Here is a 24,489-nt window from a genome sequence, read left to right on the forward strand (position 1 = left end):
TGTACTATGAAATTTGAGGTTCAAATCCCCTCAATTTACCTGTGTCTATGGAAGGAGTGTACCTCAGGGACCTAAAGGTTATAGTGGTAGCGATTGGAATTGACCCGTGACAAAACCGGTCCAGTGGTTGATTACTCTATTCACAAAAAAAAAAATACATAAATGATAATAAAAAAATTCTATATATAAAGATGTGAAATATATATAAAATATAAATCGTAGCTATAAATTAAGATCCATTTTAACATATAAATTAAAATAATCATTTATATTCACAACTATTATATTTCAGAACTTCATACATATTTAAATTTAATTAGTACGCTTATAAAAACATACTATTTACAATAAACTACTTTTCTATAATATATATGTATATATATATATATAAAAGTTTCTCAAGCAATCATCTTGCTCACTGTCCATCTCTCCTGGGATTTTTCCTCTTCCTCTTTTCCATACTTGACATAGTAAATGTAAAGTGACGACACTGTCAAGGCAAATGATTATGACAAGAAACAGTAGCAAATAATTCCCTGCAATGTATAAGGCTGGAGGATGCCACGTCATGTTTGGAATGACAAACAAATTTAGTAAATTCTTGAGATCCTAGGTTGCAACAACCTTCAGCACTAGTGCTTTCATCTTATAGTAAGTTGTGAATTCTACCTTCCCTTTTATTCTCTTTCGCATTGGTCTAAAAATGCCTTCAAAGAATCACGTAAGAAGTCCCGCATGCAATGGATACCGCATAGATACTTAAATAGTGTTTTTCCTTCATTGGCAATTGTTGTTCTGAAGATAAATGTATCATACTGACGTAAGAAGGTAGAGTTCATTAAGATAAACATGAGATCAAGTTAGAAATAAACTGTAGTCTATTTTCCAAGACATAAGTAAATACGTTGCATCCCTCCTGCTGATTTGCTCTGCAAAGATATCCAATACGTCATATCTGGACCTTAAAATATTTCGAAGCACGTGAGAAATATCTTTATCACTTCCAAAATCTCCAAACATTCAAAAAGAAACTACTTTCTTTTATAGTTGGATTGATTTACTAATCGGGGGAAGGTTTTAAAGGCATCATATTATCCTACATAGTAAAAATAAGACATCAGCAGCACCAACATAACATTCTAGACAAAACAAGTCTAGAGTGCCTACAAGCCAGACGGTCAATGTTCATTCTGTTAGATGAATAAGAGAAGTTCCTTGGTTTTTTTGCCAATTCATTTGATATTAATTCCATCAATGGTTCTATTGAGTTTAAAAAATTTGAAAACAGCTTTCAGCATCATTCTCAGGGGTACCTAGTAAGGTATTTTAAAGTTGTAAACGGTAACCAATATCATCAGAAATCAACTTCTCAGAATTGAAATATATTAATTCTACTAGTCATTGCTAAGTTGCATCACTCCTCAGTTCAGCAGTGGGCATTAAAGAACTCTATCTTTGGACCCAAATATAATTCATAAATAAAAAAGGAAACAAGGTTTTCCTTTGTTCAAACTACTCATTGGCATTATCAACAATATATACAATTGATCAAGTTACCAAATATCTTGACTCTATGTCATTGTATCCCAAAAAGTTTATTGTCGGTCACAATCTTTCATTCATGTGCACTTCATCTTGCACCAAAAGCATTGTATTGAATATATTCTCTTGTCAACCATAAAACTGGGCAATCTTCGGCAATTAATGATGGGATGATTTGCATCAGAACGGAAACAAAACAATAATAAAAGGCAAGTAAAAATCATGTAATCAGCATCCCATTTCACCTGCTTGCCAGATGTTAATCTTATTAAGATAAAACTTCAAGATAATAACAAATCCTGTATTGTGCAACAGTGGAGAAAACCAAATACCTTAAAGATGAAAGGGGATGATTCACTCTCCTGCTTGCCAATTAGGAATATTAGATGTTGCTTCATTGACCATTTTCACCAAAGTCACCTGCAGGTTGCAAATATTGAGCAATTTATGAATTCTGGACATGAGAAAGGCAAGTCAAACTGAAAACTTGTACTATTACTCAATGTTGTTAAAAGCGCGAGCGGGATTAAATCGGCGCCGGGAATAAAGCGGAAAAAATCGGAAAAAGCGGGAAAAAAGCGTTTGGTACAAAAATATTCATTTTTTTTCAATTTTTTTAATATCTAAACCATCTACAACATAAAATAAATACATTGACACATAAATATGATAAAAAAACTAATATATAAGATGTTTAATATCATTTCTAGCGCTAAAATCACACATAACATTGAATCATGTCCTGAATAGTAAGTCCTGACTCCTGAGTCCCAACTCAGCCTCAAAATATCAACAAAAAATATGATAATGTATCTCATCATGTCATAATGTCATATACAATAAAATGAGGTCTAATCCTATTGATTTCCTCTGCCCCTCTTGCGAGAAAATGCCACAGGTTTCCCTTTCCCTCTAGATGTAGATGCTGGTGCCTGTGCTGGTGGAGATGGCAGTGGAGTCTGATGTGCTCTAGAAGCTGAAGAACTAGAAGTAGGAGCTATAGGAGGTAGACCACGTCCTCTACTGGTGGCAGGGGTAGCCCGAGCAGGTGGTGTCACCTGGAAACATTACAATCTCCCAATCCTGAAATCCTGAAAAATTGATAAGTCTGCTGGATTTTAAATGAAATCTAAAATTCTACTTTCTCCATATGAAATCCAATGAAGCTGGAACCACTCTCAAACATCCTGAGTCATTTCATGGTAATGTTAAAAATTTAAGTAAAAGGATGAAAATGAAGATTAAGGAGAATGTCACTTTTACTTTAAGAATTTAACATTACCATGAATAGCATATCCATACTAGGGCCTAGAATTGATCATTAAGCTGCCCCACTCAAAAATTATTTGTTTCTTTCCAAAAAAATTGCATGAAAAAACCCAAACGACCAAATGAAAAACCAAAAAAAAAATTATAAAATCGTGCTGTCCTGGCAACCCAGTGCTTTTTTCGGAAAAAAGCGCGCTTTTTTCGAAAAAATCGGCAAAAAAATTTTTAGCCGCTTTTTTCCCATAAAACGCGCGATTAAATCGGCTTAGGGAAAAAAGCGCGCTTTTTTGAAAAAAGCGCGATTTAATCGCGCTTTTAACAACACTGCTATTACTACTACATAATGTCATTCCAAATTCAAACCACAATTAAGAACTTTCACTAGTTTGTTGCAAGGAAAAATTGCAAAGTTGACTATGTGTCATCTATTCACTGTAATTTGTATTGGAGGTCAAGTGCATAAAAAAGGTCAAGTGCATAAAAACACTGCAGAGAAGACCCTTGGAACATAGACATGTCTCTGAAGCTTTCGCAACCATTATAAAAATTGCAAAATTTAAGACACTCTTGTAGCTGAAACTGTAGACTGGACAGAAAAATCACAGTTCAGCAGCATCAATAAAGTTATATGTTCATGTTTCTTGGAATCTTATATTGTAAACCTGACTGATTGCATGTTATATAAAAATTAGTTAATTAGTAGTTATTAGGCAAAGGGCATGATCTTCATCAAGAGGCACCCAAGACAGTATACAGCCAGGGGCCTCCCACAAATTGTAATCATCTTCTATCTGTTTTAATAATAATAAATATGAATTTGCTAATTATATGAGTTAAACGGTGCCATAATAATAAATATGATTTCTCTGAACCATTTATCATCGAGTGGGACGCTTCCGGGTTCGGTATAGGTGCAGTGTTAATGCAAAAAGGGCATCCAATAGCTTTTGAAAGCAGGAAGCTCAACAAACGAGAACGTCTTAACTCCACATACAACAAGGAAATGCTCGCTATTATGCACGCACTAGCCAAATGGAGACCATATCTTTTGGGAAGTAAGTTCTCCACTCGAACAGACCATAACAGTCTCTAGCACCTCTTTCAACAAAAAACACTTTCCAAAGAACAACAAAAATGGATTGAAAAAATTGCCGCCTTTCACATGGAGATACTATATAAAAAGGGAAAAGACAATGTAGTAGCAGATGCCCTGTCTAGGAAGGACGAAGAACCAACATTACTTGCAGTCTCGGTTGTTGTTCCTGAATGGCTTAATGAGATTCGAAGTGAGTATGCCAAGGATCCAGAAATAACTGTGATAATCAATAACCTTCCAGACAACTCAAAATTTGAATGGAAGAACGATATTCTATGGTACAAAGGAAGAATCTATTTGAATTCAAACTCCAAATTTAAATCCAAGATACTCAAGGAGTCACATGATTCACTGTCAGCCGGACATGTAGGATTCTTTAAAACTTACTACAATGCACGTCAACCATTTTTTTGGAAGGGGATGAGTCACGATATTCAGAAATATGTAGCAGAATGTGACAAATGTCAAAGAAATAAAAGTGAAAATATTATGACACCTGGATTACTTCACCCCTTAAACATTCCGAATCAGAAATGGAAGAAATATCAATGGACTTTATTGACGGATTACCTATATCTGAAGGCAAGGATAAAATTTTCGTAGTAATCAACAGAGTCACCAAATATGCTCAATTTATTGCAATGAAGAAATCAGACTCAGCTAAACAAATCGCTGAGATATTTTGCAAAAATATTTATAAATTACACGGTTTTCCAAAAGTCATTGTGAGTGATAGAGATGCCAAATTTAAGGGTAACTTCTGGAAGGAATTGTTCAACCATATAGGAACCTACCTAAATATGAGTTCCGCTTACCACCCTCAAACAGATGGATAAACGAAGATTTTCAATAACTGTTTGGAAGCCTACCTACGTTGTTACACTACAGAAAAACAAAATAAATGGGCTCAGTGGTTGCATCTCGCTGAATGGTGGTATAATTCTACTTATCATACGTCAGCAAAAATAACTCCATTCCAAGCTTTGTATGGGTACGAACCTCCAAAATGGAAGGATCTAGCTACTGTCCAAACAAATCTACTACTAGTTAAAAACCAACTAGAAGAAACCCAAAAAATCGTCCAAACCCTAAAAGAAAACTTAAATAATGCAAGAAACTGTATGAAGCAACAAGCTGACCAAAACAGAACTGAGAGAGAATTTGAAGTTGGAGAATGGGTATTTGTCAAGCTCCAGCCATACAAACAGTTGTCCTTGAAACAAAAAGGAAAAAATAAATTGGCACCGAAGTTCTATGGACCATACAAGATCAACAAAAAGATCAGCCAAGTTGCATATAGTTTAAGCCTTCCGAATAAAAATCGTGTTCACAACGTCTTCCATGTATCCTGCCTTAAAAGGGCACTGGGCAACCATCAATCAGCACAAACAATGCTTCCATCCTTAGATGATGAAGGGTCATTTTAAAACCAGAAGGTATCATATCCGCCAGAGAAAAGAAGCTTCGATCTCGTGTAATCAAGGAATACTTGATTGTAAAAATTTCCCATTTCCCACTCCGGTTTCAGTTTCACCTTATTTCTCCCATATAGTTAAATTCCCTTTCCCATATCCATACATTCAACAAGCTGGAAAAATAAATTTTGCTGAAAACACAAATTCTGGAAATTTTACAGAATGCTGGAAAATGCAGAAATAAAAAATCAGCAGGTACAAACAGCCATTTAACACATTTGAACATAGTAATTTTTGGTCAAGGTGACCCTGGAAAAATCCCCTACAAATCTTGGGGAAAACCAGTTCGAGAGCTCTTTCTTATTTCTGAAAAATGCTTTTACAGTGAGAAATATTCAGCAAAAAATCAGCAAGCAAATTTTACAACTTATCTCGTTTTCTGTGCCTCACGGCCAACTGGAAAACACTAGCAAACAGCAAAACAGGACAGCAATAAATGCTATACGGCCTCGATTTTCGTGCCACTTTCAGCCTTAAATGTTGTTGTACAGCCTGCAATAAATATGTTGTACGGACCTCGATTTGCGTGCATAAAAACAACAATACATTGTACAAATTTCCTTGGAAAATGTGCCAGCAAACTGCTCTTCGATTTCTGTGCAAACTACTCGATTTCTGTGCAAACAGTTGTACGGATTTCTAGAAAATCGTGCCAAAATCTGCCTTTCACTGTATGCTAACTCAACTGTACGGATTTGCTAAACTGTTGCCTTGGAATGTGTGCCAAGCTGCTATATCCTTCTCCTCCCTGTCCAGAAATCTCCCTTGCTCTCTTGCTCTCCTTCTCTCAATCTGCTCATGAAAGAATGAATGACCTTTTCCTCATTTTCCTCCCTTAATCCAACCCTAAGTGACTTTTGGGTGATCCCTAAATCCAATGGTTGAAATGAATTGAGATCTAGGGTTGAGATTAAATGCTCATTTAAATCTCACTTTTTATTTTTTAATTCACCCCACTTTAATAAAGACCCACTTAGTCATTTATTTCCAAAGTCACTTTTCCTTTCTAATTTTACAGTGACTTTAATAAAGTCACTTTAAAATTATACTTTAGTAACTTTATCACTTAAAATCACTTTTAAATTAGATTTGACTTTATAAAAATTATAAAGTCACTTTAGGAGAAAAATTAAATTCTTTTGAACACTTTTCCCTAGGCCAAAGATCAAAGCCTTAGGGAACCACTTGTCCTCCGGTACCAAATTTCAACACTCCCTCTTACCGAGGAAGGTGTTCCTCACCACACCCATCTTGTCTCTGAAGTAGTCATGTTTGCCCTGTGGTAAGGCTTTGGTAAGAATATCTGCAACCTGCTCATCAGTGGTAATATACTCAAGCTTCAAACTCCCTTCTGAACACAGTCTCTGATGAAATGATATTTGATCCCGATATGCTTGGACCTGTCATGAAATACTGGATTCTCCGTGAGTTTAATGCAACTCTGATTATCACAATAAATCACTAAAGGTCTCAATCGCTGACCAAATAAGCCAAACAACATCTTCCGAAGCCAGATGGCCTCACAACTAGCTAGACTGGCTGCCATATACTCTGCCTCTGCTGAACTCAATGCTACTGACTGCTGCTTCCGGCTGAACCATGACACTACTGCCGAACCCAACCCAAAACAGCACCCTGAAGTGCTCTTCCTATCAGAAGCACAACCTGCCCAATCAGAATCAGTATAACCTGCCAATCTCACTCCATCCCCCTGCCTGTAGTCCAGACCATAATCCACTGTCCCCTGCAAGTACCGCAAAATGTGTTTTGCAGCCACCCAGTGAACCTTCCTGGGCTCACATAAACTGACTCATCGCGTTGACTGCAAAACAAATATCTGGTCTACTGTTGACCAAATACATCAAGGAACCAATCAGCTGCCTGTACAATGTGGGATCCACCAACTCGGAATCCGAAGCATGAAGCTTCTTCCAGTTGGTAATCATCGGTGTCGACATGGGTTTACAATCCTCCATGTGGAATCTGCCAAGGATGTCCACAATATACTTCCCTTGCCCCAAGAAGAAATGCCCCTCCTCCTGCCACACCTCCAAACCCAAAAAGTAATGCATCAAGCCGATGTCCTTCATCTCAAACTCCGCCGCAAGATCTCTCTTGCAGTGCTCTATGAGTCTCTCTACACCTGTAATGACCAAGTCATCCACATACAGCACCAGAATGAGAGGCTCCTCACCTATCACAATAAAGTAAAGGTTTGGATCTGCCTCACTCTTTGTGAAACCCAACCCCTGCAAGTATGTATCTATCTTGGAGTACCAAGCTCTGGGAGCTTGCTTCAAGCCATAAAGGGCCTTCTTCAGTCTGCACACATGGGACTCCTTCCCATGCACCTCAAAGCCCTATGGTTGTTCAATGTACACCTCCTCCTGTATGAAGCCATTGAGAAATGCAGTCTTCACATCCATCTGGTGGATCTTCCAACCCATCTCTGCTGTTATCGATATAATGGAGCGGATCGAAGTATATCGAGCCACGGGAGCGAAGGTCTCCTCATAATCAACTCCCTCTACCTGGGAGAACCCTCTAGCCACAAACCTCGCTTTGAATTTCTCAATGCTGTCATCTGCAGCATGCTTTACCTTGTAAAGCCATCTGGAAGTAACCACGGATTTGCCCTCAGGCCTCGGCACCACCTCCCAAACATCATTCTTCATGATAGAAGAATACTCCTCCTGCATGGCCTCTCTCCAGACCTGCTGGCTAGCTGCCTCTTCATAGCTAGAAGGCTCAGAGTCAAGGATGATGGTAGTCATTGCCATATAGCTACAAAAACTCTCAGGTGGTCTACTCTCTCTGACCGGCCTCTTAGGCACAGCGACAGATGTGGCATCTCTCAAGGTGTCCTGAAGCCACTTGGGCTTCCTCTTCCCTGAGTGCACTTCTCCCATAGGAGAATGAAACTCCTCCTCCCCATCATCATCAGGAGCCTGCACTCCTGATTGTTTGTCTGTTGTCCTCTTGCCTACACCTGAACCTATAGAAGCTGAGGTACCGTGTGAACTGTCCATCAGTGGACTCCCTAGTGAACTGCTCTGTGAACTGCTCTGCATGCTGCCCGGAGCACCACCCCTCTGGCTCGGTGAGCCACTGCTCACTGACGGACCTGACATCCTCATAGATGTACCTCCGGATCCTCCTGATCCCTGCCCACTAGATCCCTGCGACTGACTTAACTGTTGCTGAGGGTCTGGCTAATCCAAATACTCTAACTCCCGTGATCTCCTAAAGGCCCTGTCCTCCTCGAACTTCACATCCCATCTGACAACAACTTTCCTCTGTGCAAGGAATGTAAATCCGAAAGGCCTTTGAGGTCTCACTGTAGCCCACAAAGATACCCTTCTCTGCGGTGGGCTCTAGTTTGGTCCTCTTCTCCTTGGGTATGTAGGAGTATATAATGCAACCAAAGATACAAAGATGACCAATATCAGGCTTCTTCCCAGAAAAAGCCTCCTCTGAAGTCATGTGCCCCAAGGCGCGATGCGGACTCTTGTTCTGCAAATAAACAGCTATGTTGTAGGCCTCTGCCCACAAGAACAATGGCAACCCCTGATCATGCAACATGGCTTTGGCAGCCCCTACGATGGATCTGTTCTTCCTCTCCGCAACCCCGTTCTGCTGGGGGTTGTAAGGAACAGTGAACTCCCTCCTAATGCCTGCCTTCGCACAATAGTCAACAAACTCTCCAAGGGTGTACTCTCCCCCATTGTCCGACCTCAGGGACTTGATCTTCCGACCTGTCTGTGTCTCCACAAGAGCTCTAAACTCCTGAAACCGCTTGAAAACCTCTCTTGGTCTTCAAGAAATAAATCCAGGTACTCCTGGAGTGATCATCAATGAATAAAACATAGTACTCATATCCACTCAAGGAAACATGAGACATCCAACCGCTCACATGGGAATGAATCAAATCAAGTATCCCAGTCGCTCTGCTGTCACTGCTGGGAAAAGGGGATTTGGCAAACTTGCCCATTGCACATCCTCTGCAAGTATCAAAGTGATCAGTACTGAAATCTGGCACACTTGTAGTGATCTCCCGCAAGGTCCTCAAGGCTCCATGATACATATGTCGCATCCTGCGGTGTCAAATCTCACACAGCTCAGAACTGCTAGCTCTGCTGTCGATACTATTGCTCAATGCCACAAGGGACTGGAATGCAAACTTGTACACCTTTGCATGGCATACACCTATCACTCTAACTGAATCCGCTGGAGTGCCCCTGGGATACATCAACACCTGTCCTCCCTGAACAGTACCCCATATCCTCTGTCCTCCAAAGCTGATACGGATATGAGGTTCTTCCTCATCCCTGGCACATAAAGAACATCTGTCACCTTCAAGGGAGGTTTGGACTCCCTCTAAAATGTCAGTGTCCCCACCCCGACTGCTCTAACAACTCTGTCATCACCGAGTACTACCTCTATATCAGTGCCACTCTCTGAAAGCTCTGAGAAGTACTCACGGACTCCTGTCATGTGACGTGAAGCCCCACTGTACACATACCAGATACTCGAAGATGCTCCGCTAATCGAGGGAAAAGCATGCTCCCTCTGAACCTGTGTGGCAGGTGATCCTGCACTAGAGGACTCATACGCAGTGAACCCAAACTCTCGGTCAAAACGAACTGCAAAGTCCTCAACCTCTACTGAAGTTGCCACGCTCTGGTTCTTCCCCTTCTTCTTCTTCTTCTCCGGACACACAACTGCATAGTGTCCCACCTTTTGACAATTCCAACACTTCACCTTGGAATAGTCCTTCTGTGTGTTACCCTGTTTACCTTTACCTTTGCCTTTGCCCCCACCATTGCTTGTGGAAGCCTGCTTCTTCCCTTTGCCTTTCTTGCCTCCTGCCGACAGTGCTACATCCTCATCTTGCTCAACTGGTTTGGCTGCCCCAAGCTGACCTTTCTTGATCTCTGTCTGAATGCAATCATCCCAAAACCTCTCCCATGTGGGAAGGGTCTCACGTGCACAAACCCCATCAGCAAAGTTCATCCATGAACGAGGGAGGCCATTCACTGCAATTCGCACCAACTCAATGGGTGGAATGTCCTCTCCAACTGTTGCCAACTCATCTCTCACATTAGTAATCTTTGTGAGATATCCAGCTGCACTATCATTACCCATCTTAATAGTCTTCAGCTTCTCCTTCAAGACCATTTTCCGGTTCTCATTGGTACTCTGGTAGAGATTGGACAATGTTGTTCACATCTCATAGGCATTTCTCTTTCCTCTCACATGAGGAATGCAATGGTCTTTGACTCCGTCTAGAATCAGTCTCTTACCCTTGTTGTTTTTTTTATTATACTCAGCCAACTGAGTGGCATCAGTAGGCACAACAACAGGGTTCTGTGTGGTATGCACCATGATGTCCCAGACTTCTGCCTCCTCAAAGATACTCTGCATTCTCTCCTTCCAAACGCTGTAATTTGTATGCCCATCCAACCTATCCTCCACCCTCAATCCCAATGACATCCTGCTGTCCTAAAACTGAAAAATAGCACTGTTGTAGTAAAGATAAAACTGTTGTTTGTGAAAAATCAGCTTGCTGGAATTTTTTGAGTGAATAATCAACAGCTGTAATTTTCCTTCTTGCTGTCCCAAACTGCACTTCAGCACTCAAGCTCTGATACCATGTAAAAAATTCTCATTTCCCACCCCGGTTTTCAGTTTCACCTTATTTCTCTCATATAGTTAAATGCCCTTTCCCATATCCATACATTCAACAAGCTGGAAAAAAAAATTTTGCTGAAAACACAAATTCTGGAAATTTTACAGAATGCTGGAAAATGCAGGAATAAAAAATCAGCGGGTACAAACAGCGATTTAACACATTTTAACACAGTCTGGAAAAACCCCCTACAACTCTTGGGGAAAACCAGTTCGAGAGCTTTTTCTTATTTCTGAAAAATGCTTTTACAGTGAGAAATATTCAACAAAAAATCAGCAAGCAAATTTTACAACTTATCTCGTTTTCTGTGCCTCACAGCCAACTGGAAAACACTAGCAAACAGCAAAACAAGACAGCAATAAATGTTGTACGGCCTCCTCGATTTTCGTGCCCACTTTCAGCCTTAAATGTTGTTGTACGGCCTGCAATAAATACGCTGTATGGACCTCGATTTGCATGCAGAAAACAACAATACGTTGTACGGATTTCCTTGGAAAATGTGCCAGCAAACTGCTCTTTGATTTCTGTGCAAACTGCTTCTCGATTTCTGTGCAAACTGCTGTACGGATTTCTAGAAAATCGTGCCAAAATTTGCCTTTCACTGTATGCTAACTCAGTTGTACGGATTTGTTAAACTGCTGCCTTGAAATGTGTGCCAAGCTGCTATCTCCTTCTCCTCCTGTCCAGAAATCTCTCTTGCTCTCCTTCTCCCAATCCTCCTTTTCCTCCCTTAATCCAACCCTAAGTGACTTTTGAGTGATCCCTAAATCCAATGGCTGAAATAGATTGAGATCTAGGGCTGAGATTAAATGCTCATTTAAATCTCACTTTTTATTTTTTAATTCACCCCACTTTAATAAAGACCCACTTAGTCATTTATTTCCAAAGTCACTTTTCCTTTTTAATTTTACATTGACTTTAATAAAGTCACTTTAAAATTAGACTTTAGTAACTTTATCACTTAAAGTCACTTTTAAATTAGATTTGACTTTATAAAAATTGTAAAGTCACTTTAAGAGAAAAATTAAATTCTTTTGAACACTTTTCCCTAGGCCAAAGATCAAAGCCTTAGGGAACCACCTGTCCTCCGGTACCAAATTTCAACATTGATCAAGTTGAAGGACTTACCAGAAGAAGAAGCTCTTGGGAGACTGAAGCATTTTGTCAACAACATCCGTTGTTACGTACGCTTTGAGGACAAATCATTTTTTGGGAGGAAGGCAATGTTATATAAAAATTAGTTGATTAGTAGTTATTAGGCAAAGGGCATGATCTTTGATCATACCCATTCACCAAGAGGCACCCAAGGCAGTATAAATCCAGGGGCCTCCCACAAATTGTAATCATTTTCTATCTGTTTTAATAATAATAATTATGAATTTGTTAATTATCTGAGTTAAACTGTGCCATTGCATGTACTTAAAGATGACAAATCTAAGAATTCCAGATTCCCGAAAATAGTGTCCCATGTTTGTGATGAAATTCCACTATTGCAAACATTTAAACCCTGGAAACTACCATGGATCAAGTGTTTGTCCTTTCCAAGAAACCAACCAAGCCCTTCCTTGGTTGTTTCAAGAAATGAACAGAAACTCCGACCATTTCAGGGAAATTTATTGCTTTTCTTAACTTGAAAATAGAAGAGGAAAAAACTACATTAAAAACTAAAAGACCTCGTTGACTCTAACGCATCAAAATAAAAGGCCTTTTAACTTGAAAAAAATATAGGTATTTAATTTTACAAAAAAGCACAGTAGACCAGCAAAGGAAAGTGCACTCAGAGGGTTTTTCGAGGCAACCTTTCCACAGGAGGTACAAAAATGTTACATTTATCTCAACAAAGAGTTGGAGGAGCAAACGCCTCAGTTTCTGTTGAAATTTGGTACCGGAGGACAGGTGGTTCCCTTAGGCTTTGATCTTTGGCCTAGGGAAAAGTGTCCAAAAGAATTTAATTTTTCTCCTAAAGTGACTTTATAATTTTATAGAGTTAAATCTAATTTAAAAGTGACTTTAAGTGATAAAGTTACTAAGTCTAATTTTAAAGTAACTTTTATAAAGTAAATGAAAAATTAGAAAGGAAAAGTGACTTTGGAAATAAATGACTAAGTGGGTCTTTATTAAAGTGGGGTGAATTAAAAAATAGAAAGTGAGATTTAAATGAGTATTTAATCTCAGCCATTGATCTAAATCTATTTCAGCCATTGGATTTAGAGATCACCCAAAAGTCACTTGGATCACCCAAAGTCACTTGGAGTTATATTAAAGGAGGAAAAGGTCATTCATTCTTTCATGAGCAGATTGGGAGAAGGAGAGCAAGAGAGCAAAAGAGATTTCTGAGCAGGGAGGAGAAGGAGACAGCAGCTTGGCACACATTCCAAGGCAGCAGTTGAGCAGATTTGTATAGCTGATTCAGCACATAGTGAAAAGCAGATTTTTGCACAAAAATCGAGGAGCAGTTTATTGATTTTTCTGCACACAAAATGGAGGCCGTACAGCATTTATTGTTGTCCTGTTTGCTGTAATTTCCAGATTGCTGTGAGGCACGGGAAAGGAGATAAGTTGTAAATTTGCTTGCTGATTTTTGCTGAATAATTCTCACTGTAAAAAGGCAATTTTCATAAATAAAGAAGAGCTCTCAAACTGGTTTTCCCCAAGAGTTGTAGGGGGTTTTTCCAGGGTCAAGTTGACCAAAAATATCAGTGTTTTAATGTGTTTTAATGGCTGTTTTTGATTGCTGATTTTTTAATTCTGCAATTTCCAGCGTTCTGAAAAATTTCCAGAATTTGTGTTTTCAGCAATATTTATTTTTTCAGTCTGTTAAATGTATGGTTATGGGAATGGGCATTTAACTACATGGGAGAAATAAGGAGAAACTGAAAACCGGGGTGGGAAAACAGAAATTTCTACAGTTTCAGCAAAAAAAGGGTGGGCACAAGAACATCATTTATGAAATTTGTGATCAAAGTAAGCAAAAGAGCCAAGAATATAGAGGGCAACCACTTGTACGGATGTAGTTTTGCAACAAAGAGTTCCAAAGCAGCGATACAAGAGTGAAAGTTCAATTGTTATCTCGAAGGGTTTTGGAGTTGTAGCTTGTTTATGTGTGACACCTGAAAATGCACAGTTCATTTTCTATTTCTCAGAGTAGTCACTAGTTAATATTTTTTATCTTAGGATGACTCCTAACGTTTGCAGGTTATTAGCAAAATCTTGGATGACACCTTTGGTGAGATCTTAGCCCAAGTATGCTTATGTTCACTTCTCATGGCTAGATGAGGACCACAAAATTTGGCATCTAAAGTTGTCGAGCGCATCATATTTAAGGAGATATATGTTGATTTGGGGTAGCATTGGATGTGCTTTAGCCACGAAAATTGGTGGAGAGGTTAAGGCACATGAGATCTCCAATATCCAGAAAGGGTTTCAGCAGATTCTAAACAGTTTGGGAGATATTAAAATAATTAATATTTTTAATGGAGTCCCTAAGTCTAAACTTAGGGAAAAAAATATTAATGTGTATTAATATAAAACTGTGTTAGAATGATCAAAAAGTCATGGATCAAGCCATATCTAATCTTAGCTGTTGATTAAGGACTTAATCTCAACCGTTGACTTGTCAACAAGAAAAGTATAAGAGGAGGCTTGAGGGTCACTTGGAGAACACACACTGAGGGAGACCAGTCAGTTCAATTTCTAGAGCGGGGTTAGCTGAGAAATTGAACCAGTGGTCTGGTGAGCAGTTAGGAAGCAGCAAGTACGGAGTAGAGAGGCGGGATCAGCCACTGGAGATCAACGCTGAGGCAAGAAAGGCCGACGCAAAGGCAACAAAAGACTGTGCAGTCACTTGCTAGGCCTGCGTGAGTGACGCAAAGAGGCTCAGGGCTGATGCAGTTAAGCAGGGGCTAACGCAGAGGGTTTGAGAGCCACGCAGAGGTCAGCCGCGCTGACGCTGGGATTGGGACAAGTGTTGGAGAATTATTTCTCTCTATGGGTAAGCCAGTTTGGCACCCTGTTGTATAGAAGAATTGCTGAATAATAAAATCCTCCCTTGTTGCACCGGTTTTCCCACATTGGGTTTTTCCAAGCACTGTTGTCCAAAATATCTATGCCAATGTGTTAATGCTTGTGCATATGTTTGTTTCTGTATTACAGTGTGATTTCTGCAGCAGTATTTATTTTAATGTTTATTGAAGTAATTTCATAAATAACTTATTATGGAATAAGTAGGGAAAATAAATTAGTTGTTGCAGTGATAGAATTTTCACATGGTATTAGAGGAAGTAATCAGAGACAGAAAGGGAAAATCAGTTATGGGTCGAGACCATGATGCAGAAGCATCCATGTCATGGGACTCACAAAGATTTTCAGAAGATTGCACAAGAGAGAGAATTTGATTTCTCCATGTTGGCTTCTAGGCTAGAAGAAGAAGTGTCGTGTATGACTAGTGTTGCATCATCAAAAATATGATATATAGACAATGGAGCTTCGTGGCATATGACGGGAATCAGGGAATGTTTCTCAGAATATCGAGAAGAGAAGATGAACTGTTAGATCACCATGGGAAACCAGGCAAAGTGTACTCCAGTAGGGAAGGGTACCATAGTTTTTCAAACAAAATCGGGAGAACAGTTCCGTACTACAAATGTACTGCATGTACCAAAATTGGGGATGAACTTAATTTCCGTGTCGCAACTACAAGGCAAGGGCTATGAAGTCTACTTCATCAAGGAGAAAGCATATGTCAAAACACCCAAGCTGGAAAAAGAAAGAGCAAATCGGGATCAAAAGTTATTGGTTGTATAGATTGCAACTAGAATCACCAATGACACTAATAGGCAATCATGGAGACAAGGACTTGAACGAACTATGGCACAGAAGAATGGGTCACTTGCACCACAGAACTCTGAGAATTCTAACGAGCACTGTAACAGGGGCTTCGGATCGGAGTACGGAATGAGATGATGTATGCAGGGAATGTGTTCTAAGAAAGTATGCCAAGGCAGCGTTTCCTAGGAGCAAACACAGGGCCAAGAGTGTACTAGTATTGATACACTCTAATATCTGTGGACCTATGTCCATCAAAGCTCTCAGTGGTGTCGAATATTTCCTTAACTTCATTGCTGACCACTCAAGGAAAACTTGGATTTATTTTCTGAAAACCAAGGATGAGGTTTTCTATCAATTCAAGGAGTTCAAGGCTCTAGTGGAGAATCTGACTAGGAAGAAAATAAAAGTTTTGCACTCAAATAATGGTGGAGAATATGTCGATGAGGACTTCACTGATTTTTGCGCTAAGGAGGGCATCAGAAGAGAGTGGACAGCTCCATATAATCCGAAGCAGAATAGGGTAGCAGAAAGAAAGAACGGGACTATTGTAGAAGTAGCTAGGGCCATGATGTATGATCAGGATATGCCAAAATTCAGAAGCATGCAACATAGCAGTCTATGTTCAGAAGAGGACTCCTCATCGTGTTGGAAATACTGAGAGGGGGGTTGAACCAGTGTTTCTTTTCAAATGTTATTTTACCAATTAAAATATTTATATTCAGAATACAAGATGAACAACAAGAATAAATGCTTTTATTAATATAATCTTTGCAATAAAATAGATACAATATATCTATGGTTCCAATCTGTTGCCAAGCACCAACTTGGACTTTTGTGAGGCTCCAACCTCCAGAGCACCAACTCTGTTTTGTCAAGGCACCAACCTTGGACTTAGGAGCACCAACTCCTAGGACACCAATCCTTCCAGTTCTGAGGCACCAACCTCAAGGGCTCCAACCCTCTGTTCTCAAGGCACCAACCTTGGATATAGGAGCACCAACTCCAAGGACACCAATCCTTCCAACTTCTCAGGCACCAACCCCAAGGGCTCCAACCCTTTGCCAGTTTACAACTTCATTGTAGTCTCCTTGCTACAGCATCAATGACAACCAATCTTCATATGAAGGGGTCTTTACAACTCTTCATACTGTCCACATAGAGTCTGCAAAAAGTTATCTCATGATGATATCAAATAGTCATCATGATCTCCAATAATGTCTCCACACAACTTCAGTGTGTCTACAATTAACTGCACTAAGCTCTGCACAAGAATCAACTCTCAGTTTCAAGCCTTTGTTCTCACTGTCACTATAAATGCTTCAGGCGTGACTGCTTCTCACTGTTCTAGCTATCTCTTACTTCCCATAAAACAAATTCACATACGCTTCAATGCTAGTGCTGGTTACTATTCCCTTTAAGCTATGTTAGATGAAAATTTATTTATCCCTTCACAGAATTGTTCTTCAGGTTGCATTATGTACTTGATTAACCCAACACTGGTCTAAGCTTTTCAAAGGTGAATCCAATCAACAGAGTTGCTCGTCCTTCGGCTTCCTCCTGTCCTGCTTGACCTTCAGCTTCCTCCTGTCCTGCTGGACCTTCAGCGTCCTCCTGTCCTGTTGCACCTACCGCTTCTTCCTTTCTTCCAGTTCGCCAACAACCACCTTTTTTTCCTCTGTTATATAAGCCTGATACGCTGACCTTTGGCTTCCTCCTTGCTCGCTTGAGCTTTGGCTTCCTCAACACTCGCTCGACCCTCGGCTTCCTCAATGCTCGCTCGACCTTTTGGCTTCCCTCCTCTGATCGCATTAGCTTCCTTTGCGCTCGCTCGTCCATCTACGCTCGCTTGATTCTTCAGCTTCCCGGTCCATGGATTCCTCTGTCTATTCGAGTGTTCCAATACTCACAGGACACGTAAATTTAGAAGAGAGGCCATCTTTATTATTATTCAAAAAATAGACTTATTCTTTATAGCAATCGCAACATTCATGAACAGTCGGAGTTATTCCTTTAAACCCACAATCACAATCGCAACATTCTGGAGGTCTTTATAAGTCGTGCCCATAGTATAGCCGATGGCCGATAGCCGATTCCCTGCTGCCGACAGAGCGATGCGATTATGCCAGTTGTTAATAACTCCGTCCATCGCCTTATCGCAATCGGCAGTTTATATCGTTACACTCCTTCAAGACTTGCGATTGAACCAGATGCGATATTACATTAAACATAAGTTAATACACCCATTGAGTCCATATATATATATATATTGCAATCGCAAGTTTGCATCCCTTTGAGACTTGCGATATCGCAATTGGAGCTTTAACATGACAAGGCCTTAAACACTTGCGATACATAACTCCCGACGCGGCGGACGCGATATAACATTAGGGCGTATTAAAAGGGTGATGACGGAACCCGCTCGGACACAGTTCCTGAGGTTTAACTTTATCGGGTTCATTCTCCACCGTAGATTTCAACCCCCAAAATCCGATGGTCTACAGCGATTTCGGGTGGACTACTTGCACGAGAGTTACCTGCCCGATAAAGCGGTTTCCTCTCTCCTCCGACGTGCGACGTGTCAATTTCTTAATGGAATCGGGTGACTCCCTCCTATTACCATTTACCGCTTATTCTCAACCCGATAAACCATTTCCGCTTATAAACCCGCCTTTCTCCTTGACTAACGCCCGAGCTATTTAGCGCCTGATGACCGTAGATCTTCTACCATCAACAGCTGCAACGGCTCCTCCGATTTCCTCATCCACTAATACTTAAATTTATCTTCGTCGTTCATTTCTTTGACTTTACGCTGCGCGACTTAATCCTAGCCGCTCATTACAAACAATCTCGTTCGTTGATCTCCAAGATCCAACGGTCCCTGTGTGTTTAATCTTCATCTATCTCCTCACTTTGACTTTGATTCATTTCTTCAGTGTTTTTCTTGTGGTTTTGGGTTTTCTTCAAGGTTTCGGCCTTTCATTTTTCTGCTACTCAACTCTCTCTGAGCCTACCTTTTGCGAATTCATACATCGCTGACTCTCTCTGAGCTTTACTCTAATTCTTCAACCGGATTCAAAGACCCATTATGGTTCCTCTGTCTCTTCTTCTCCTCTGCTGAATTCTGCAAGCTAATGACCTCTTTGCTTCCAATGACCTCTTCCTCTTACGCTTTGGCTTCATGATGGCTTTCGATAACCTGTTTCCGATGAACTCTTCTGATATGCTTCTCTTGATAGCTCCTATGACTTCCGATATTTTCTACTCTGATATTTTGCAATACTCCTCTAATGTGTTCCTCTTCTGATGGCTTCCCTGATGGCTTCTCCTCATGGCTTTGCTCCTGTTTCTTCACGGATCTGCTCTGCTTCTCCTTGGCTTCATATCATCATTTAGTATCCTAGAATATTGCCATATTGACATACTCATGTTGCTTCATGGATCTGCTCTACTTGGCTTCACATCATTGTTTACTGTCCAGAATATTGCCATATTGACATCAACGACAACCTAGATTAACACATCGGGCAGTGGGCAAGATTACTCCAGAGAAAGTCTTCACAGGGAAGACACCTGAAGTTAGTCATTTCAAGATATTTGGGAGTCTAGCATATTGTCGCATACCCGAAGAAAAGAGGAAGAAGTTGGATCAGACTGCAGAAAAAGGATATATGGTAGGATATAGTGAGAACGCTAAGGCATACAAAATCTATCTTCCAGGGAGCAGGAAGGTAGTAGTACGACGAGATGTAAAGTTCATGGAGGACAAGGCTTTCAGAAGATCTCGCGAGATCCCTTCGAGGAGCAGTCGAATGAGGAGCCGTTGGTTAAGCCTCTTCAACCAACAGAAGTAAAGAATTCTTCCTCAGGACAGGGAGATTCTCAGGACAAGGAGGAGGAGCAAACAGAAGCACCTGCTGACAGAGGAAGAACTAACAGGGAACTTCGTCAGATTTTGCGAGATGCAGAGGACTTCATCAGTGCGCCAAGAAACAACAAGGAGCGAAAACAGCCAGATAGATATCAAGCATTAGTAGCTCAAGATGGAGAGCCTGCCAGTTTCAAGGAGGTAGCTCAACATCAGATTTGGCTAGATGCGATGGTAGAGGAATACAACTCCATAATGGTAAATGATGTCCAGGAGGTGGTGCCAAGTCCTCAAGACAAATCAGTGGTAGGTTCAAGATGGATCTACAAGATCAAATACGCTACAGACGGCAGTGTTGAGAAATACAAGGCCAGGTTTGTGGCTAAGGGGTATGCTCAAAAGGAAGGGATTGACTATGAGGAGACCTTCGCCCCAGTAGCCAGGTATACATCTATTAGGACCGAAATATCTCTTGCAGCCCAGATGGGATGGGAGATCCATCAGATGGATGTCAAAACGACATTTCTGAATAGAGTAATAGAAGACGAGGTATACATTGAACAACCAAAGGGCTCTGAAACTCATGAGAAAAGGTCTCATGTATGCATATTGAAGAAAGCCTTGTATGGGCTGAAACAGGCACCGAGAGCATAGTATGTTCAAATAGATGGGTACCTGCAGAAGATGGGGTTTGTTAAGAGTGACGCGGATCCGAATCTCTACTATTTGGTTGTAAAGAATGAGCCGCTAATCTTAGTATTTTATGTGGATGATCTCTTTCTGACAGGATCATCCAAACTCATTGGAGACTGCAAAAAGAATCTAGCCACAGAATTCAATATGAAGGATTTGGGATGAATGCACTACTTCCTAGGGTTTGAAGCTTGGCAGCAGAAGGGAGAAATCTTCCTTGGGCAAGGGAGGTATGCTACAAAAATCCTGAAAATATTCGGGATGGAGGACTGTAGACCTATGGCTATGCCAATGATCACCAACTGGAAGAAGATTGATGCATCAGAAGACAAGGATGTCGATCCCACCCTATACAGGTAGCTCATAGGGTCCTTGATGTATTTGGTCAATACCAGGCCAGACATTTGCTACTCTGTCAACACCCTCAGTCAGTTCATGGTGGAACCGAAGAGGGCGCACTGGGCAGCAGCCAAACATGTTCTCAGGTATTTACAGGGAACAGTGGATTATGGACTCTTGTACACCAGGAGTAAGGATATCAGATTGAGTGGATTTACTGATGCAGATTGGGCAGGAAGTTCAGTGGATCGAAAAAGTACCTCTGGGTACTGTTTCAACATTGGATCAGGAATGACCTCCTGGTGCAGTAGGAAACAAAAGTCCATGGCTCTGAGCTCATCTAAGGCAGAATATATGGCGGCAAGCACAGCTTTGTGTGAGGCCATATGGCTTAGAAAACTATTTGTGAACCTATTCAGAAGGAATATGGAGGCGACCAGGATCATGTGTGATAATCAGAGTTGCATCAAGCTCTCTGAGAATCCAGTGTTTCATGATAGGTCGAAGCATATTGATATCCGGTGTCACTTTGTCAGGGACTGTGTCCAACGAGGAGCTGTACAGTTGAGCTACACTCCTACAGGAGAACAGGTGGCGGACATCCTCACCAAGGCCCTTGGAAGGACAAAATTTGACTACTTCAGGGAAAAGATGGGGATGGTAAAGAACCCGTTTCAGTAGCAGAAATGGGAGTGATAACTGCAAGGATGTAGAGGGAGTTGCAGTGCGGATGCAGTGTTGGGAGAAAGGACCAGCAACAACACGGATGCAGAGGGAGTTTTCATACAAATGCAGCAGTGGCAGTAGCAGAGTCATGAACAGTAGTACAAGATACAGTAGTGCAGAGGATGTTGGGCAGGGAGGCTTAGCATCAGCACAGGGGCCGATGCCGGATGATCAGGGTGATACTCAGTGAGGAGTATTATTAGAGCACAGTGCTCGCTAACAGGGAGTGTTGATTTGGGGTAGCATCGAATGTGCTCTAGCCACAAAAATTGGTGGAGAGGTTAAGGCACATGAAAAGGGTTTCGGCAGATTCTAAACAGTTTGGGAAATATTAAAATAATTAAAAATTTTAACGGAGTCCCTAAGTCTAAAACTAGGGAAAATAAAATATTAATGTGTATTAATTTAAAACTGTGTTAGAATGGTCCAAAAGTCATGGATCAAACCAGATCTAATCTTAGCCGTTGATTAGGGACTTAATCTCGGCCGTTGATTTGTCAACGAGAAAAGTATAAGAGGAGGCTTGAGGGTCACTTGGAGAACACGCACTGAGGGAGACCAGTGAGATCAATTTCTGGAGCGGGGTTAGCTGAGAAATCGAACTAGTGATCTGGTGAGCAGATCAACGCTGAGGCAGGGGAGGCAGACGCAGAGGCAACAGAAGACTACGCAGTCACTTGTTGGGCCTGCGTGAGTGATGCAGAGGGGCCTAGGGCTGACGCAGTTAAGCAAGGGCTGACATAGAGGGTTTGAGAGCCACACAGAGGTCAGTCGGGTTGACGTTGGGATTGGGAGAAGTGCTCGAGAATTTTTTCTCTCTGTGGGTAAGCCAGTTTGGCACTCTGTTGTACAGAAGAATTGCTAAATAATAAAATCCTCCCTTACTGCACTGGTTTTCCCACATTGGGTTTTTCCAAGGACTGTTGTCCAAAATATCTGTGTCAATGTGTTAATGCTTGTGCATATGTTTGTTTAAGTATTACGATGTGATTTCTGCAACAATATTTATTTTAATGTTTATTGAAGTAATTTCATAAATAACTTATTGTGGAAAAAATAAATCAGTTGCTGCAGTGATAGAATTTTCACAATATAACACTTAGCACCCTTCCAAGGTTTTGTTCTTTAAAGGATGAGTCAAACAATATCTTGTACAATGAATGAACCCCAAGTTGAATGCTAAGTATGAAGAGACAAGAACGTAAGCATGGATGAGGGTGACAATTGACATATGAGTCAAGACACATTCATGTGAAAAATTATGTCACTACTACATATTTGCTGGCATATTTCAGCATTAATAAGGGGCGCTTGGCTCTAAGAAACACCTTTGGTGTTAGAAATTAATTAACGGAGCAATGAAATACATAAAATACTACAAAAACACAAATACAGAAACACGTAAAACAAGAGAGACACAGATATACGTGGTTCACTCAATTTGGGTTACGTCCACAAAAAAACAACCAGTCCTTCCTTTTATATTATCCAACAAAATGAAGAGATACAACCTACAGCAGATCCGTTGTAATTTCCTCTTCCCTCTCTCACAACCTCCTCTCTCTCTCTCTCTCACAATAATCATCCACAACTGCAATACAATTCCCTCATATAAACCGAGGGAGTGTCTTCTAGGGCAAAAAACCCTAAATTAACATAACTTCTACTGTCAGATCATCCACCTAATGAACGACCCAGATTGACTATGAAATTAGAATATTTTATAAGGCAATTTTTCATCTATTTTTAGCTTCGGGGGCATTGCTTTTGAACCCCTGCCAGGGGGGGGCTCATAAAAGTCGTCGTCGCCCCCCCTGGATCCCCCTGACATGATTAAACGAGAGGCGTTACCGACCCATTAGGAACAGGGATCCAACGCGACTGAAACAAAAACCTCTAAATAATCAGGAAGTAGTCAGGGTCCACACCCAACAGTCTCCAAGTATAGCAACTCCATCGCTGCTTCACTTGCTAGACAATGCTTCCACTTTGGACATAGTTGTTTCTCATCTTCATCATCATACTTGAAGACCAATTGAAACTGAGAAAAATCTCAATTTCTCCCCGGTTACAACATTTGTTAACATATCTGCAAGATTCTGGATAGTGGGTATTTTTTCTAGCTTCAACTATGCATCTTCTAACACTGACCATATGAGATGGTACTTGAGTTGTATATGTTTAGTCTTGGAATGAAATGTTGAGTTCCTTGCAAGATGAATGGCACTTTGGTTGTCACTGTGTAACCTGCCCATCTCCTGCTTCTTGCCCAACTCATCCATAAACCTTTGTAACCAAATCATTTCTTTACTAACCTCTGTAGCAGCAACATACTACACTTTTGTTGTTGAAAGTGCAACAATATTTTGCAACTTTGAAACCCAACTAACAGTTGTTCCACCTACAGTAAACACATACCCTGTGGTGCTTCCCCTGTTACCTCTATCACCTGCCATATCTGCATCAACATACCCCTATAGATAAATGCTTGAACCACCAAAGCATAATGCTTGATTTGTCGTACCTCTCAAATACCTAAGAATCCACTTCACTGCCATCCAATGCTCTTTTCCTGGATTGTTCATATACTTGCTTACAACTCCCACTGCATGTGCAATATCAGGCTTTGCGCAGACCATTGCATACATTAAGCTTCCAACTACTGATGCATATGGAACTTTACATATATAATCCATTTCTTCATGGGTCTTGAGACACATCTCCTTACTTAGTTTGAAATGGCTAGCCAAAAGTGTACTAACTAGTTTTGCATTCTGCATATTAAATCTTTCCAACACCTTTTATATGTATTCATTCTGAGATAATGTTAATTTGCGATTTTTTCTGTCTCTAATTATTCTCATACCGAATATTTGTTTTGCAACACCCAAATCCTTCATTGCAAATGAATTTGCCAATTTTCCTTTTCAGAACATTTATTTCCTGCATGTTAGACCCTACAACAAGC

At 40.6% G+C, this 24,489-nt stretch overlaps 1 protein-coding gene across 4 annotated transcripts in view; it reads right to left on the bottom strand.

Annotated features, from left to right (window-relative positions):
- Window positions 1-1,354: 1,354 nt before the first annotated feature.
- The window catches only part of LOC149174030 (hydroxyproline O-arabinosyltransferase 3-like), a 102,516-nt gene continuing 79,381 nt past the window's right edge, over window positions 1,355-24,489 (bottom strand). Inside the window, exons 8-9 of one of the 4 annotated variants that reach the window (XM_089419150.1) lie at window positions 1,875-1,962; window positions 1,355-1,683 (exon numbers count right to left, since the gene is read on the bottom strand). In XM_089419150.1, the coding sequence (XP_089275276.1) occupies window positions 1,897-1,962 (66 nt within the window). In that variant the 3' untranslated portion in view covers window positions 1,355-1,683; window positions 1,875-1,896. Of the gene's footprint in view, window positions 1,963-24,489 lie in introns of all 4 variants that reach the window. The other 3 variants (XM_089419148.1, XM_089419147.1, XM_089419146.1) reach the window with 3 other exon arrangements.

The sequence above is a fragment of the Pinus tabuliformis genome, chromosome 4_1, assembly GCF_031772625.1.
Source record: "Pinus tabuliformis cultivar Carrire ecotype Pingquan chromosome 4_1, CPIR1, whole genome shotgun sequence".
NCBI lineage: Eukaryota > Viridiplantae > Streptophyta > Pinopsida > Pinales > Pinaceae > Pinus > Pinus tabuliformis.